The following is a 13,269-nucleotide window of genomic DNA, read 5'->3' on the forward strand; positions in this document are numbered from 1 at the left end:
GCAGCCTCAACCTGCTGGGCTCTGGCGATCCTTCCGCCTCAGCCTTCTGAGTAGCTGGAATTACAGGCACACACTATGACGCCCGGCTAATTTTTTATTTATTGTAGAGATGAGGTCTCACCAAGTTGCCCAGGTGGGTCTCGAACCCGCGGGCTCAGGCAATCCACTCACCTCAGCCTCCCAAAGGCGCGGGATTACAGGCTGAGCCACTGAGCCTGGTTAGCACTGTTTTTTTAAGGTCTCGCTATGTTGCCCAGGCTGGTCTCAAACTCCTGGTCTCCTGCCTTGGCCTCCCAAAGTGCTAGGATTACAGGCATGAGCCGCCAAGTCCAGCGGGAGCTAGCACTTCTGTGGGCTTGGATGCTAAGTAGCTGCTTCCTTTACTACTGCTAAAGATCTAGGCTCTGTGGCTATCATGCTGAGCTCCTAGCAGGCAAATCTTCCAGATGCTGAGGGAAGAGAGACTGACCCTGTGGAGGGGGTTTTCTCTCCCTCAACAGCCCACCCACGGTCAAGGGAATGGGTCCAAGGTTCTTGTCAACAAGGAGTTCCCATCTGTTGCCAGGAGGAGGTTGCCAGCCTCCACAGCTGCTAGGGTGCGGCCCTTAGCAACGGGCTGTCCACTGAGATGAGGTGTTTGGGCTGGGCAGGCCCTCAGGCTTCTGTTGCTAGGGAGGTCCTCTTCCTTAGCAACTGGGATTCTCAAGGGGCAGGGCCTCAGAACCTTTTTGCCAAGGAGTTTCTGCCCCTTAACAACAAGAGTTCTAATGGGGCGGAGCCACGTTTCCAGGAAAGGTGGAGACTTTCTGAAGTTTAAGATGCTGAAGGTGGTGAAAATAAGAGTACCTGGGCAGATCCAAAGTACCACAGCGCCTGGACATCCTGGTGCAAGGCTAGGCAGCGGGTCAGGTGGTCCCGGTCTCCCGTCACCACGTTCACCAGGCCCGCTGGGAATAGGGTGGCCACATCCTGTGGGATGAGAGGGTGGGTCACCCAGGTTGGGAGGGTTGCGAGGGCAGGGTGAGAAGTGGGCATCAGGGGAGTGGCCACAGGACTCCCGGGAGGAATGGAACTCGGGGGCCCCTAGGTCCCTGAGGACGAAGGCTTAGATGCGAGGACTGGGGGTACCATTGTTACCAGGGAGGGGAGGGTGACAGACAAGCTCCTGCAGCCTTGGGACCCCCGGGAGCAGTAGCAGGCAGGCAGGAAGGCGGGCGACTGTACCTGGCAGACGTCTAGGGCCAGCAGGGGGCAGGCTCCACTGGGCACCATGACCACAGCGTTGCCGTGGACCAGGGCGGGGGCCAGCAGGGACACGAAGGCAAGCAGGGGCCACTCATCCGGACACACAATGGCCAGCACGCCCAGGGGCTCCCGCAGGCGGAGCACAGGGCCTTTGAGCCCTGCTACCTGCAGGGAGAAGTGGGGGTCAAGGGCGGGGCAGAGGGCTGACTGCCCTAGCTTTCTCCATTGCCTGCCCCGTTCCTCCTCCCACCCCCATCTTTGCTTCTCCATAACAGCTCCAAAAATACACCCAGGTGACATTTCTGAGCACAGAACTTGGGAGCCACACAGCCTGGGTTTTCAAGTCCCAGCTTGGCCACACACCAGCTATGTGGCCTTGCTTGAGTTACTTAACCAGTCTGGGTCTGTTTCCCACCTTCCTTTTTTTTTTTTTTTTTGAGTTGGAGTCTCACTCTGTTGCCCAGGCTGCTGTGCAGTGGCACGCTCCCGGCCACTGCAGCCTCAAGCTGCTAGGCTCCAGCGATCCTTCCGCCTCAGCCGTCCAAGTAGCTGGAACTACAGGCACATGCTACCACACCCAGCTAATTTTTAATTTATTGTAGAGATGGGTCTCGCCAAGTTGCCCGGGCTGGTCTCAAACCTGTGGGCTCAGGCAATCCACTCGCTTTGCCTCCCAAAGTGCTGGTATTACAGGCTGAGTCACCGAGCCTGGCCCTACCTTTCTTTTTTTTTTTTTTTTTGAGTTAGAGTCTCACTGTCCCCCAGACTGGAATGTAATGATACATTCATGGTCATGCAGCCTTGACCTGCTGGGCTCAGGGGATCCTTCCCTCTTGGCCTCCCAAGTGGCTGGAATCACAGGCGTGCACCACCACACCCAGCTGATTTTTTTTTCTTTATTAATTTTTGAGAATGCAGGATTTATTGAGATGTAGAGAAACTCCCACAGTGGGAAGGAAACTGAAGGGGTTGCCCCGACTTTTTGATTTATTGTAGAGATGAGATCTCACCAAGTTGCCCAGGCTGGACTTGAACCCCTGGACTCAGGCAGTCCTCTCACCTTGGCCTCCAAAGTGCTGGAATTATAGGCGTCAGTCGCCGCACCCAGCCTATTATGCACATTAAATGAAAGTCACATGAAGCAACACTCTGTGCAATGCATACTACATTTTCTTACTCTCCTTTGTTAAAAAAAATATAGATATATGGGCCAGGCACAATATATATATACATTTTCTTACTCTCCTTTGTTAAAAAAAATAGGTATATATGGGCCAGGCACAATGTTGCACATCTGTAATCCCAGCACTTTGGGAGGATGAGGTGGGAGGATCACTTGAGCCCAGGAATTTGAGACCAGCCTGGGCAACACGAGACCTCCTCCCTGCAAAAAATAAAGAAAAATGAGCTGGGCACGGTGGTGCATGCCTGTAGCCCCAGCTACTCGGGAAGCTGAGATGGAAGGACTGTCTGAGTCTAGGAGGTCGAGGCTGTGGTGAGTTGTGACCCTGATTCAAAAAAAAAAAAAAAAAAATATATATATATATATATATATACACACAAACCACACCTGGAAAATGCTTCTCTATGAGGTGAGGTGGGCTGTATGCCCATTGTACTGATGAGGAAACTGAGGCACAGAGAGGAGAAGCTACTTGCTGTTGATCATGCAGCTGGGTGGTGGCAAGGCTGGGCCTGGACTCCAAGCCTGGCTCATTTCAGAACCTCTGCTCTGACCTCCACCCTGACTGCCTATCCTGTCGCCCTGCATGCTGATCCCGGTCACCTGCAGGGAGTGGCCTTGGGCCTGGGCCCGGGCTCCCCATGTCCGAAGTCGCCTCACGCTCAGCTCCACCTCCGCCTCGGCGGCTTTGAGCTCCACTCCCTGCCTCTCCAGCCTCGAGGCCAGGGTGGACTTCCGACGGTCCAGCGCGGCTGCCAGGGCCCACAGCAGGGCTGCCCGGGCTCCTGGCGACTGACCCGCCCAGCTATGGACGGATGATACATATTGGCAGTCGGCATCCTGGTCCCAGCTCTTCCCAGACAACCCACTTCCATCCACGCCCCGGGGCCCCAGCCCCCAAGTCCACCAATGGTTGGGGCCCCCGACAATCCTCTCTGCCACCCATGACCCCTGGGCTGTCCATGCAACCCCTCTCACCCAGGGGCAGCCTGGTGAGCGGCCTCCACAGCACCTCGGATGTCCTTGGGTCCGCCCTCAGCCACGTAGCCATGGAGCTTCCCCAGGGAATCCTGGATGGGCCTGGAGCTCCGGGCGCCAGGGGCCTGGAAACGGCCTCCCACGAAGAGTCCATAGGGGAGTGCTGGGCTGGAAGAGGGCAAGATGGCAGGTGGGGTCCTGGGGCCCAGATTCGCTCAGACCCCACGCTCTATCCCACTGGACAGACTGCCTCGGCTCCCGTGAACCTCTGGGTCACCCCACATTTCTGCTCCCATGAGTCTCTAGGGTACCCCAAACTCCTGCTCCCATGAGCTTCTAGGGTACCCCAAACTCCTCCTATGAGCCCCTGGGGAGCCCAAGACCCCTACTCTCATAGCTTCTAGGGGACCCCAAACTCCTCCCATGAGCCTCTAGGGTACCCCAAACTCCTGCTCCCATGAGCCCCTGGGGAGCCCAAGATCCCTACTCTCATGAGCTTCTAGGGGACCCCAAACTCCTACTCCCATGAGCCTCTAGGGTACCTCAAACTCCTGCTCCCATGAGCCTCCAGGGTAGCCCAAACTCCTACTCCTATGAGCCTCTGGGTTACCCCAAACTCCTGTTCCCATGAGCCCCTGGGGAACCCCAGACCCCTACTCTCATAAGCTTCTATGGGACCCCAAACTCCTGTTCCCATGAGCTTCTGTGGAATTCTAAACTTGTTCCCAGGAGCTCTGGGGGACCCCAAATTCCTGCCCCCATGAGACTCTGGGGCACCCAGTATCCTGCTCCCATGAGCTTCTGGGGGATCCCAAACTCTTGCTCCCATGAACCTCTACGGCACCCTAAATTCCTGTTCCCATGAGCTTCTGGGGAACCTTAAACTTCTGTTCCTATGAGCTGTGGGGGACCCCAATATCCTAGCCCCATGAGTTGTTGGCAGAGTACAGACTTTCACATAGTGGAACTGAGTCTTGCCAGGCGTAAGGTGGGGGATGTGTGAGGATGTAACACCCAGAACACCAAGCTCAGCAGGACCGGGATGTCATGAGATGGCTCGAGTCAGACTCCCCCCAGCCCTCCAGTCCATGGGGAAGCTGACAGAACTTCTCTTCCCTTTTTCACATCCCCAGGCGGCCCGGCCCCTGGAGCAACTCACCTGGGCCCTATTTCAGGCCCAGCTGGCAGGGTTGGGGACACAGTAAGGCCAAAGGTGTCATAGTTGAAGTTCTTAGAAAAGCAGGACTGCTGGGCAGGGGTGCCTGAGGGCCGCAGATACTCGTAAAGCCCCTGTGAGAGGGACAGTGTCACGGGATGCAAGGCGGGGTGCTGTGTCACGGGGAGGGGGTGGTGATGGGGTCAGGGGTGCACTCACATCGGGGCCCCCATGCCAGGAAGACCCGCTCTCCTTACAGCCGCCTGTGGGCACTGCAGGGTCTCTGAGGCCATGGGCATTGATCCAGACTGTGCCTACCCGGAGGCTGCAGGGAGGATGGACACATCAGAGGGAGAGACAGACAGGGATGAGCCACAGAAGCGGGGAGACCCAGGGAGAGGGGAGATGGAGGCTCAGGCCATGCCCACAGGCCTCCCTCACCACCCCATGGCCCCGACTGACCCGTAGCCCAGTTCCAATGCCTGTCCCAGCCGCTCGCTCCACACACTGGCGCTGCCCCCCCGGGGTATCCCATTGGCTAAGGCCAGTGCCTCCTTGGCTGTGCGGAAAGGGGAGGCCACGACCACAGGCCACGGCACCTGCAAGGGGTGACGGGGGAGCTCAGGCAGCCCGGCCGGTCCGCCCCCACCATCAATCCGCCCCTTAGGGGATGAGCCGAGGCAGTCAGCAGCCCCCAGGCCCAGTCACAGGGTAACCTCAGAAGCTTCTGTAGAATCCACGTTGCTGCCCATGGTTGGCTGAGGATGGCTGGATGGACGAGGAGCCCTGGCACCCTAAGGGGCTCACCTCTGCCTGGGAACATGGGGAGGCTGGGGGCAGCTGAGAGACCAAGGTTGGGGGGTAGAATGGGCTCTCTGAGGGCACATCACCAGCCTGGAACACCTAAGGAGAGAGAGAAACAGATCTAGAAGTTGACCCCATCCATTCCTCCTCAGACCAAGTCCAGGCCCCTAACCCTCCTGCCTCAGACTCAGGAGTCCAGGCCTCCAGTCCTTCCTCTATCAGACCTGGGAGTCCAGGCCTCCTGCTACCTCAGACCCAGGAGTTAGGTCTTCAGGCCACTCCTCCCCCTGACACCCCAGTCTCTGCCCTCTGCCGCACCTGTGCACCCTGGCTCTGGGCCTCATGCACAAAGCGCTGGGCCAGGTCACGTGCGGCAGCCCCACGGGCCCCCATGTCCACGGCTCCATCCAGCCCTCGGCCACATCGAAGACGCCCCATCCGCGCCTGGAGCCGCCTCAAGGTTTCATCCCACACAGACTCCTGGATGAGGAGCCTGAGGCCGCCCTGTTAGGAAAAGAGGTGTCAAGATGGGCAAAGTCAGGGCTGATGTGGGCAAGACAGGCCCCTGCAGAGAGCTGAGACAGTGACATCAGAGGGTCATGGAGAAGTGGCCGAAGACCTAACCGGGGACAGATGTGAAGTCGCAGAAACTTGGTGATCTGAAGAGTGAAGGCAGAGGTTGGAAAATTAGGGACATGGAAAAATGAACAGTTAAAAAGCAAGGAAAAGACTATACTTTCAGGGATCACTTCTATAGTTTGTTACTAGAGAGGTTTCTCTGATTGTGTAGAGCACCAGAAACCACGAGGAGGAGGCACAGCGTCCTCTCCTGAGCGTGAAGGCGGCTCTTGGTGTTGTTTTCGCCACAACCTGCCATTTGATGATTTGATGATCGTTCCTGCTCTCCTTTGGGGGAGCAAGAGGGAGAGAATGCAGTCCGAGTGTAACAAAAAAAAAAAGCAAGGGACAAGGCAGGGCGCAGTGGCTCACGCCTATAATCCCAGCACGTTGGGAGGCTGAGGTGAGAGGATTGCCTGAGCCCACAGGTTCAAGACCAGCTTGCGCAACTTGGTGAGACCTCATCTCTACAATAAATCAAACAATTAAAAAAAAATAGTTGGGCATGATGGCACATGCCTGTAGTTCCAGCTACTTGGAAGGCTGAGGTGGAAGGATCGTCTGAATCCAGCAGGTCGAGGCTGCAGTGGCCATGAGCATGCCACTGCACTCCAGACTGGGTGACAGAGTGAGACTCCAACTCAAAAAAGAAAACAACAACAACAAAAAGCAAGGGACAGCCGGGCTCAGTGGCTCAGCCTGTAATCCCGTACCTTTGGGAGGCTGAGGTGAGTGGATTGCCTGAGCCCGCAGGTTCGAGACCCACCTGGGCAGCGAGACCTCATCTCTACAATAAATCAAAAAATCAGCCGGGCGTGGTAGCACACGCCTGTAATTCCGGCTACTTGGAAGGCTGAGGTGGAAGGATCAGGAGCCCAGCAGGTCGAGGCTGCGGTGGCCGGGAGCAGCCACTGAACTTCAGTCTGGGCGACTGAGTGAGACTCCGACTCAAAAAAAAAAAAAAGCAAGGACAGCCAGGCATGGTAGAACCAGCACTTTGGGAGAACGCTTGAGCTCAGGAGTTTGAGACCAACCTGGGCAACATTGCAAGACTCCATCTCTATTTAAAAAGAGAGAGAGAGCCGGGCTTGATGGCTCAGCCTATAATCCCAGGCTTTGGGAGGCTGAGGTGAGTGGATTGCCTGAGCCCGCAGGTTCGAGACCCACCTGGGCAGCGAGACCTCATCTCTACAATAAATCAAAAAATCAGCCGGGCGTGGTAGCACACGCCTGTAATTCCGGCTACTTGGAAGGCTGAGGTGGAAGGATCAGGAGCCCAGCAGGTCGAGGCTGCGGTGGCCGGGAGCAGCCACTGAACTTCAGTCTGGGCGACTGAGTGAGACTCCGACTCAAAAAAAAAAAAAAGCAAGGACAGCCAGGCATGGTAGAACCAGCACTTTGGGAGAACGCTTGAGCTCAGGAGTTTGAGACCAACCTGGGCAACATTGCAAGACTCCATCTCTATTTAAAAAGAGAGAGAGAGCCGGGCTTGATGGCTCAGCCTATAATCCCAGGCTTTGGGAGGCTGAGGTGAGTGGATTGCCTGAGCCCGCAGGTTCGAGACCCACCTGGGCAGCGAGACCTCATCTCTACAATAAATCAAAAAATCAGCCGGGCGTGGTAGCACACGCCTGTAATTCCGGCTACTTGGAAGGCTGAGGTGGAAGGATCAGGAGCCCAGCAGGTCGAGGCTGCGGTGGCCGGGAGCAGCCACTGAACTTCAGTCTGGGCGACTGAGTGAGACTCCGACTCAAAAAAAAAAAAAAGCAAGGACAGCCAGGCATGGTAGAACCAGCACTTTGGGAGAACGCTTGAGCTCAGGAGTTTGAGACCAACCTGGGCAACATTGCAAGACTCCATCTCTATTTAAAAAGAGAGAGAGAGCCGGGCTTGATGGCTCAGCCTATAATCCCAGGCTTTGGGAGGCTGAGGTGAGTGGATTGCCTGAGCCCGCAGGTTCGAGACCCACCTGGGCAGCGAGACCTCATCTCTACAATAAATCAAAAAATCAGCCGGGCGTGGTAGCACACGCCTGTAATTCCGGCTACTTGGAAGGCTGAGGTGGAAGGATCAGGAGCCCAGCAGGTCGAGGCTGCGGTGGCCGGGAGCAGCCACTGAACTTCAGTCTGGGCGACTGAGTGAGACTCCGACTCAAAAAAAAAAAAAAGCAAGGACAGCCAGGCATGGTAGAACCAGCACTTTGGGAGAACGCTTGAGCTCAGGAGTTTGAGACCAACCTGGGCAACATTGCAAGACTCCATCTCTATTTAAAAAGAGAGAGAGAGCCGGGCTTGATGGCTCAGCCTATAATCCCAGGCTTTGGGAGGCTGAGGTGAGTGGATTGCCTGAGCCGGCGGGTTCGAGACCTGCCTGGGCAACTTGGCGAGACCTCATCTCTACAATAAATCAAAAAAATTAGCCAGGTGTGGTAGCGCGCACCTGTAGTTCCAACTACTTTGAAGGCTGAGCGGAAGGACCGCCGGAGCCCAGTAGGTCGAGGCGGCCACTGCACTCCAGTCTGGGAGACAGAGTGAGACTCCAACTCAAAAAATAAAATAAAATAAAATAAAAAGAGAGAGAGAGAGAAAACAAGATGATACAGAACCCAGCCTGTCCAAGACCAGGAGAGCAGGGTACATAAGATTTAGACATTTGTAGCAACAATTGTTGGACACACAGTGATGTCAACACAGAGTTTTAGGACCCCAAGAACTGAAAATTGAAATGAACAGAGGCTCAGGACCCCAAGATCTGGAGATAGATGTGGACAGCCCCAGGATCTGAGAGAATATGAGTGCACGGGTCTCACCGGGTTGCGGTCGGACCAGGCTGCGTCCACAACACCCTCCATGGCCGAGTCCACGTCCGCCGTGTCAGTCAGCAGCAGCAGAGACTCCACGCCCAGTGCCAGGCCCAGCTCAGCCCACTGGCCCATCAGGGTCCGCCGAAGGGCACGTCCTTCCTGAGGGACCCCGCTGGGATTCAGCTGCAGGAGGAGTGCCCCCAGCCCCCAGCCGTGTCCCACCCCATGCCCAGCCCTGAAGATACCTCAAGAGCTCCACAGAAGGCCACCTTCTGGATTCCAGGCTGGGAGGCCAGGACAGGCCCCAGGGTGGCAGGGCCACTGATCACGTTGAGGATTCCTGGGAATGAGCCTAGCTCCCCTGCCAGCTGGGCCAGAAGGAGGGGTGTCGGGGAGGCTGGGGGCACGAGGGCCACCACGGTGCAGCCTGGAGAACAGGGGTAGCTCAAGGACCCAGCCCCTCCTCCCTCAGACCCTGGAGTTCAGGCCTCCAGACCCTCCTCCCTCAGACTCAGGGGTCCAGACCTCAGCCCCTCCTCCCTCAGATCCAGGAGTCCAGGCCCCAGCCGCTCTTCCCTCAGACCCTGGTCTGGGCCCCCAAACCCCTCCTTTCTCAGCTCCAAGAGTCGGGACCTCCAGCCCATCATTTACCCACAGCCAGGGCAGGGCAGATCCTCCACATCATTTCAAGGAAAGAGAACGTGGGTGGCAGGATGAGGCCGATCACTCCTGCAAGAAAATATAAAAGACAAAAAATAAAAATGAGGGAACTGGAGCTGGTGCTTCTGGATCATGCGGGAGGAGGGTGCTGGGGGCTGGGACTCCAGGCTCTCACCCATGGGCTCCCAGCCTGCCAGTGCCTCCCCCTGGGTGTATGCCTGGACTGCATGGTAGTGAAGCAGCTGCTGGGCCAGGGGGACCTCCCTGTCTCGAACTTCTCGAACGGCCCGCCCGGTAACCAGGGACTCCAGGGTCCACAGCAGCCGCTGGTGCTTCTGGATCGTCTTGGCCAGGCTGTGGAGAAAGGGGGACAGTCACTTCCCAGTGCCCCTCAGCCTGAGAGAGTCCTGGACTGGCCCCGTACGCTGATTACCATCCCCATGACCCCCTGGGGCATCCCTACCATTTACGAAGGGCAGAGGGCACAAGAGACTTATGGAAATTGTAGTTGAGGAAACAACTCCGAGGATGCCATCTAAAGCAGGGGTCCTCAACCCCCAGGCCACAGACCAATACTGGTCCAGGTGGGTGCCAGGTAAGCAGAGATACATACGCCTTCTATCAGGTCAGTGGTGGCATTAGACTCTCATAGGAGCAGACCCTATTGTGACCTTCACGTGCCAGCAATCTAGGTTGCGTGCGCCTTATGAGAATCTAATGCTTGATGATCCCACCCGTATCCGTGGAAAAATTACCTTCTGCGAAACTGGTCCCTGATGCCAAAAAGGTTGGGGACTGCTGGTCTAAAGGTCTTGGTTATCAGTAAGCCCTCAAAGTCTCTGGGAAATAGAGTCTTAGTCTCTAATCTCAATTGCATTTTAGGAAATAAAATCTTTGTCTCCAGCTGTCCCCAAAGCAGCTAGGAAGTGGGTCTGGGGGCTTTACAAGCCCCAGCAAATTGCTGAGAAATGGAGCCCATGAACCCCCAGGATGTTCAGGGAAATAGAGGCTTTGCTGTGTGTGTTTTGGCCCCTGCCCCCTCCAAGGCATGCTGGAAATGTGAGCCTCAGTTGTCAGTTAATTCCATGGGATCTTGGACAAGAGTCTTTGTTCCCACAGGCTCCAGTGGATGCTGGGGATCAAGCCCCTCCCCGCCTCCTGGGGTTCACCCTTGGCTGCATCACCTGGTCAGGTACTGGGCCCGGATGGCTCCAGGGAGTTGGCTCCAGTTCTCAAATGCGGTCTTGGCTGCCTCTGTGGCTGCAGCCACATCCTCTGTCTGTGCCTGGAGGCAACTGGCCAAGTTCTCTCCTGGGGAGAAAAGTTGGGGGGACCCAGGTGGGAGAGAAGGGGGTAGCCCACGTCAGAACTGGAGGGCCTGAAACTTCTGGAGCCTGGGAGCGGCCCCAGGCAGTGAAGCTGGTCCCCAGTCCCTGTCTGGGTCTCCATTGCATCAGTCATTGCTGATTGCCTCCCACAGGCAAGGGAGGGGTTTCAGTAGACAGCAACTTCAAAAGGCCTTCACAGGGACTCAGAGCCTTAATTGGGTTATAATTGTTATCAGAAGGAATCAGAAATCTCAGTCTCCCTCAAACCACTACCTGCTCCCTGCCCTCAGGGCCCTGAACAAAGAGAATGGGTGGGTACCAACTGGAGCACAAGGATTCCTCTCTCTCCCCTCATGAAAGGGGGCATCTCATACCTGTGATGGGGTCCTGGCAAGGCACTGAGTTCCTGTGTTCAGGCTTTAACCACTTCCCATTTACATAGTGGCCCAAGCACCGGTCCTGGGTGTCCAGCCAGGCCTGGAGGAGGCAAAGATAGTTTGGAAAAGGGTCTGAGAGGCAGCAGGGACAGCTCAGTCTCTACCCAGAATCCTCTAGGAGGGAGACACCCTTTCCCCATCAGCTAATTATTATTATTATTATTTGAGCTGGGGTCTTACTGTCACCCAGGAGTGGCATGATCACAGCTCATCACAGCCTTGACAACCTAGGCTCAGGCAATCCTTCTGTCTCAGCCTCTTGAGTAGCTGGGGTTACAGGCATGTGCCACTATGCCTGGCTAACTTTTGTATTTTTTGCAGAGAAGAGGTGTCACTATGATGCCCACACTGGTCTTGAACTCTTGGGCTCAAGCAATCCTCCTGCGTCAGCCTCCCAAAGTATTATAGGCATGAGATTATAGGCATGAGACACCATTCTAGCATCATCTGCTAATTCTTTTTTTTTTTTTTTTTGAGTTGGAATCTCACTCTGTCGCCCAGACTGGAGTGCAGTGTCCGCTCCCGGCCACCACAGCCTCGACCTGCTGGGCTCCAGCGATCCTTCCGCCTCAGCCTTCCTAGTAGCCGGAATTACAGGCATGCGCTACCACGCCCGGCTGATTTTTTGATTTATTGTAGAGATGAGGTCTCGCTGCCCAGACAGGTTTCGAACCCACGGGCTCAGGCAATCCACTCACCTCAGCCTCCCAAAGGCACGGGATTACAGGCTGAGTCACCAAGCCCGGCTATCATCTGCTAATTCTTTCCACTCTCATGATTGAAAAAAAAAAATTCTGGTAAAAATACACTTAAAAGTCTTTGCTTTAATCATTTTAAAGTGTACAATTTAGTGGCATTTAGTACATTCACAATGTCATGCAACCGTCACGAAATGTTTCTAGAATTTTTTTTTCTTGAGTTGGAGTCTCACTCTGTCACCCAGACTGGAGTGCAGTGGCATGCTCAAGGCCACCGCAGCCTTGACCCGCTGGGCTCAGGTGATCCTTCCATCTCAGCCTTCCAAGTAGCTAAAACTACTGGCACGCACCACCATGCCTGGCTAATTTTTGATTTATGGTAGAGATGAGGTCTTGCCAAGTTGCCCAGACTGGTCTCAAACCCATGGGCTCAGGCAATCCTCTCACCTTGGCCTCCCAAAGTGCTGGGATTATAGGCATAAACCACTGTGCCCGACTCTAGAACATTTTCATCATCCCAAAAGGAACTCCTGTACCCCTGATCAGTCGCTGCCCACTTTCCTCTCCTCTCAGCTCCTGGCAACCATTAATCTGCTCTCTGTCGCTATGGATTTGCCTAGTCTGGAAATTTCATATAGATATGATCATATCTGATCTTGCTGTGACTGGCTTCTTTCATGTTGCATAACATTTTAAAAGTTTATCCATATCACAGCACATGTCAGAGCTTCGTTTCTCTTTGTGGCTGAATATTCGAGTGTGTGGGTCTACTACATTTTGATTCATTCATCAGCTGATGGGCATTTGCGTTATTTCTGCCTTTTGGTTATTGTGAGTAGTGCTGCTATGAGTATTTATGTACAAAATTTTATTTAAACATATGTTTTCAATTCTTGGGGACTATACTTAGGAGCGGAATTGCTGGGAGTATGGTTAATTTATTGCTGTTTTCTACAGTAGCTGCACTATTTCATGTGTATACCAGCAATACATGAGAGACTTTTGACTTTTAAACGTGGAGAAATGTGAACAAAAGATTAATAAAACCCTTTCTTCTCCATGGAAAAATTATCTTAGATTAACTTTCTATTTCCCCAGAAACCTGATATAATTGACCACAGATTGGTCTGCTGCACCAATGGGAAGTGTGAGAACACACCATAAATGTCCAGCAGGAAGCGAGAATGCATTCTCTGCATTCAATTTTTTGATCAGGGCTGGAGGGCACAACCATGGTTTACTACAGCTTGAAATCTCCTTGGTTCAGGTGATACTTCCACCTCAGTCTTCTGAGTAGCTGGACACTACAAGTGCGTGCCACTATGCCTGGTTAATTTTTTTTTTTTTTTTGAGTTGGAG

General features: G+C 54.6%; 1 protein-coding gene across 3 annotated transcripts in view; it reads right to left on the bottom strand.

Annotated features, from left to right (window-relative positions):
* Nucleotides 1–13,269, bottom strand: part of ALDH16A1 (aldehyde dehydrogenase 16 family member A1) — a 21,375-nt gene that overhangs the window by 556 nt on the left and 7,550 nt on the right. Inside the window, exons 2-16 of one of the 3 annotated variants that reach the window (XM_008069227.2) lie at nucleotides 11,150–11,252; nucleotides 10,632–10,758; nucleotides 9,623–9,801; nucleotides 9,439–9,516; nucleotides 9,033–9,214; nucleotides 8,794–8,946; nucleotides 5,685–5,870; nucleotides 5,370–5,465; nucleotides 5,025–5,161; nucleotides 4,782–4,887; nucleotides 4,566–4,696; nucleotides 3,407–3,574; nucleotides 3,032–3,233; nucleotides 1,225–1,410; nucleotides 847–969 (exon numbers count right to left, since the gene is read on the bottom strand). In XM_008069227.2, coding sequence (XP_008067418.1) covers nucleotides 847–969; nucleotides 1,225–1,410; nucleotides 3,032–3,233; nucleotides 3,407–3,574; nucleotides 4,566–4,696; nucleotides 4,782–4,887; nucleotides 5,025–5,161; nucleotides 5,370–5,465; nucleotides 5,685–5,870; nucleotides 8,794–8,946; nucleotides 9,033–9,214; nucleotides 9,439–9,516; nucleotides 9,623–9,801; nucleotides 10,632–10,758; nucleotides 11,150–11,252 — 2,157 coding nt within the window. The remainder of the gene's footprint in view (nucleotides 1–846; nucleotides 970–1,224; nucleotides 1,411–3,031; nucleotides 3,234–3,406; nucleotides 3,575–4,565; nucleotides 4,697–4,781; nucleotides 4,888–5,024; nucleotides 5,162–5,369; nucleotides 5,466–5,684; nucleotides 5,871–8,793; nucleotides 8,947–9,032; nucleotides 9,215–9,438; nucleotides 9,517–9,622; nucleotides 9,802–10,631; nucleotides 10,759–11,149; nucleotides 11,253–13,269) is intronic. The other 2 variants (XM_008069228.2, XM_008069229.2) reach the window with 2 other exon arrangements.

Source organism: Carlito syrichta, unplaced genomic scaffold (genome assembly GCF_000164805.1).
Source record: "Carlito syrichta isolate Samal-C Ts95f unplaced genomic scaffold, Tarsius_syrichta-2.0.1 Scaffold311868, whole genome shotgun sequence".
NCBI lineage: Eukaryota > Metazoa > Chordata > Mammalia > Primates > Tarsiidae > Carlito > Carlito syrichta.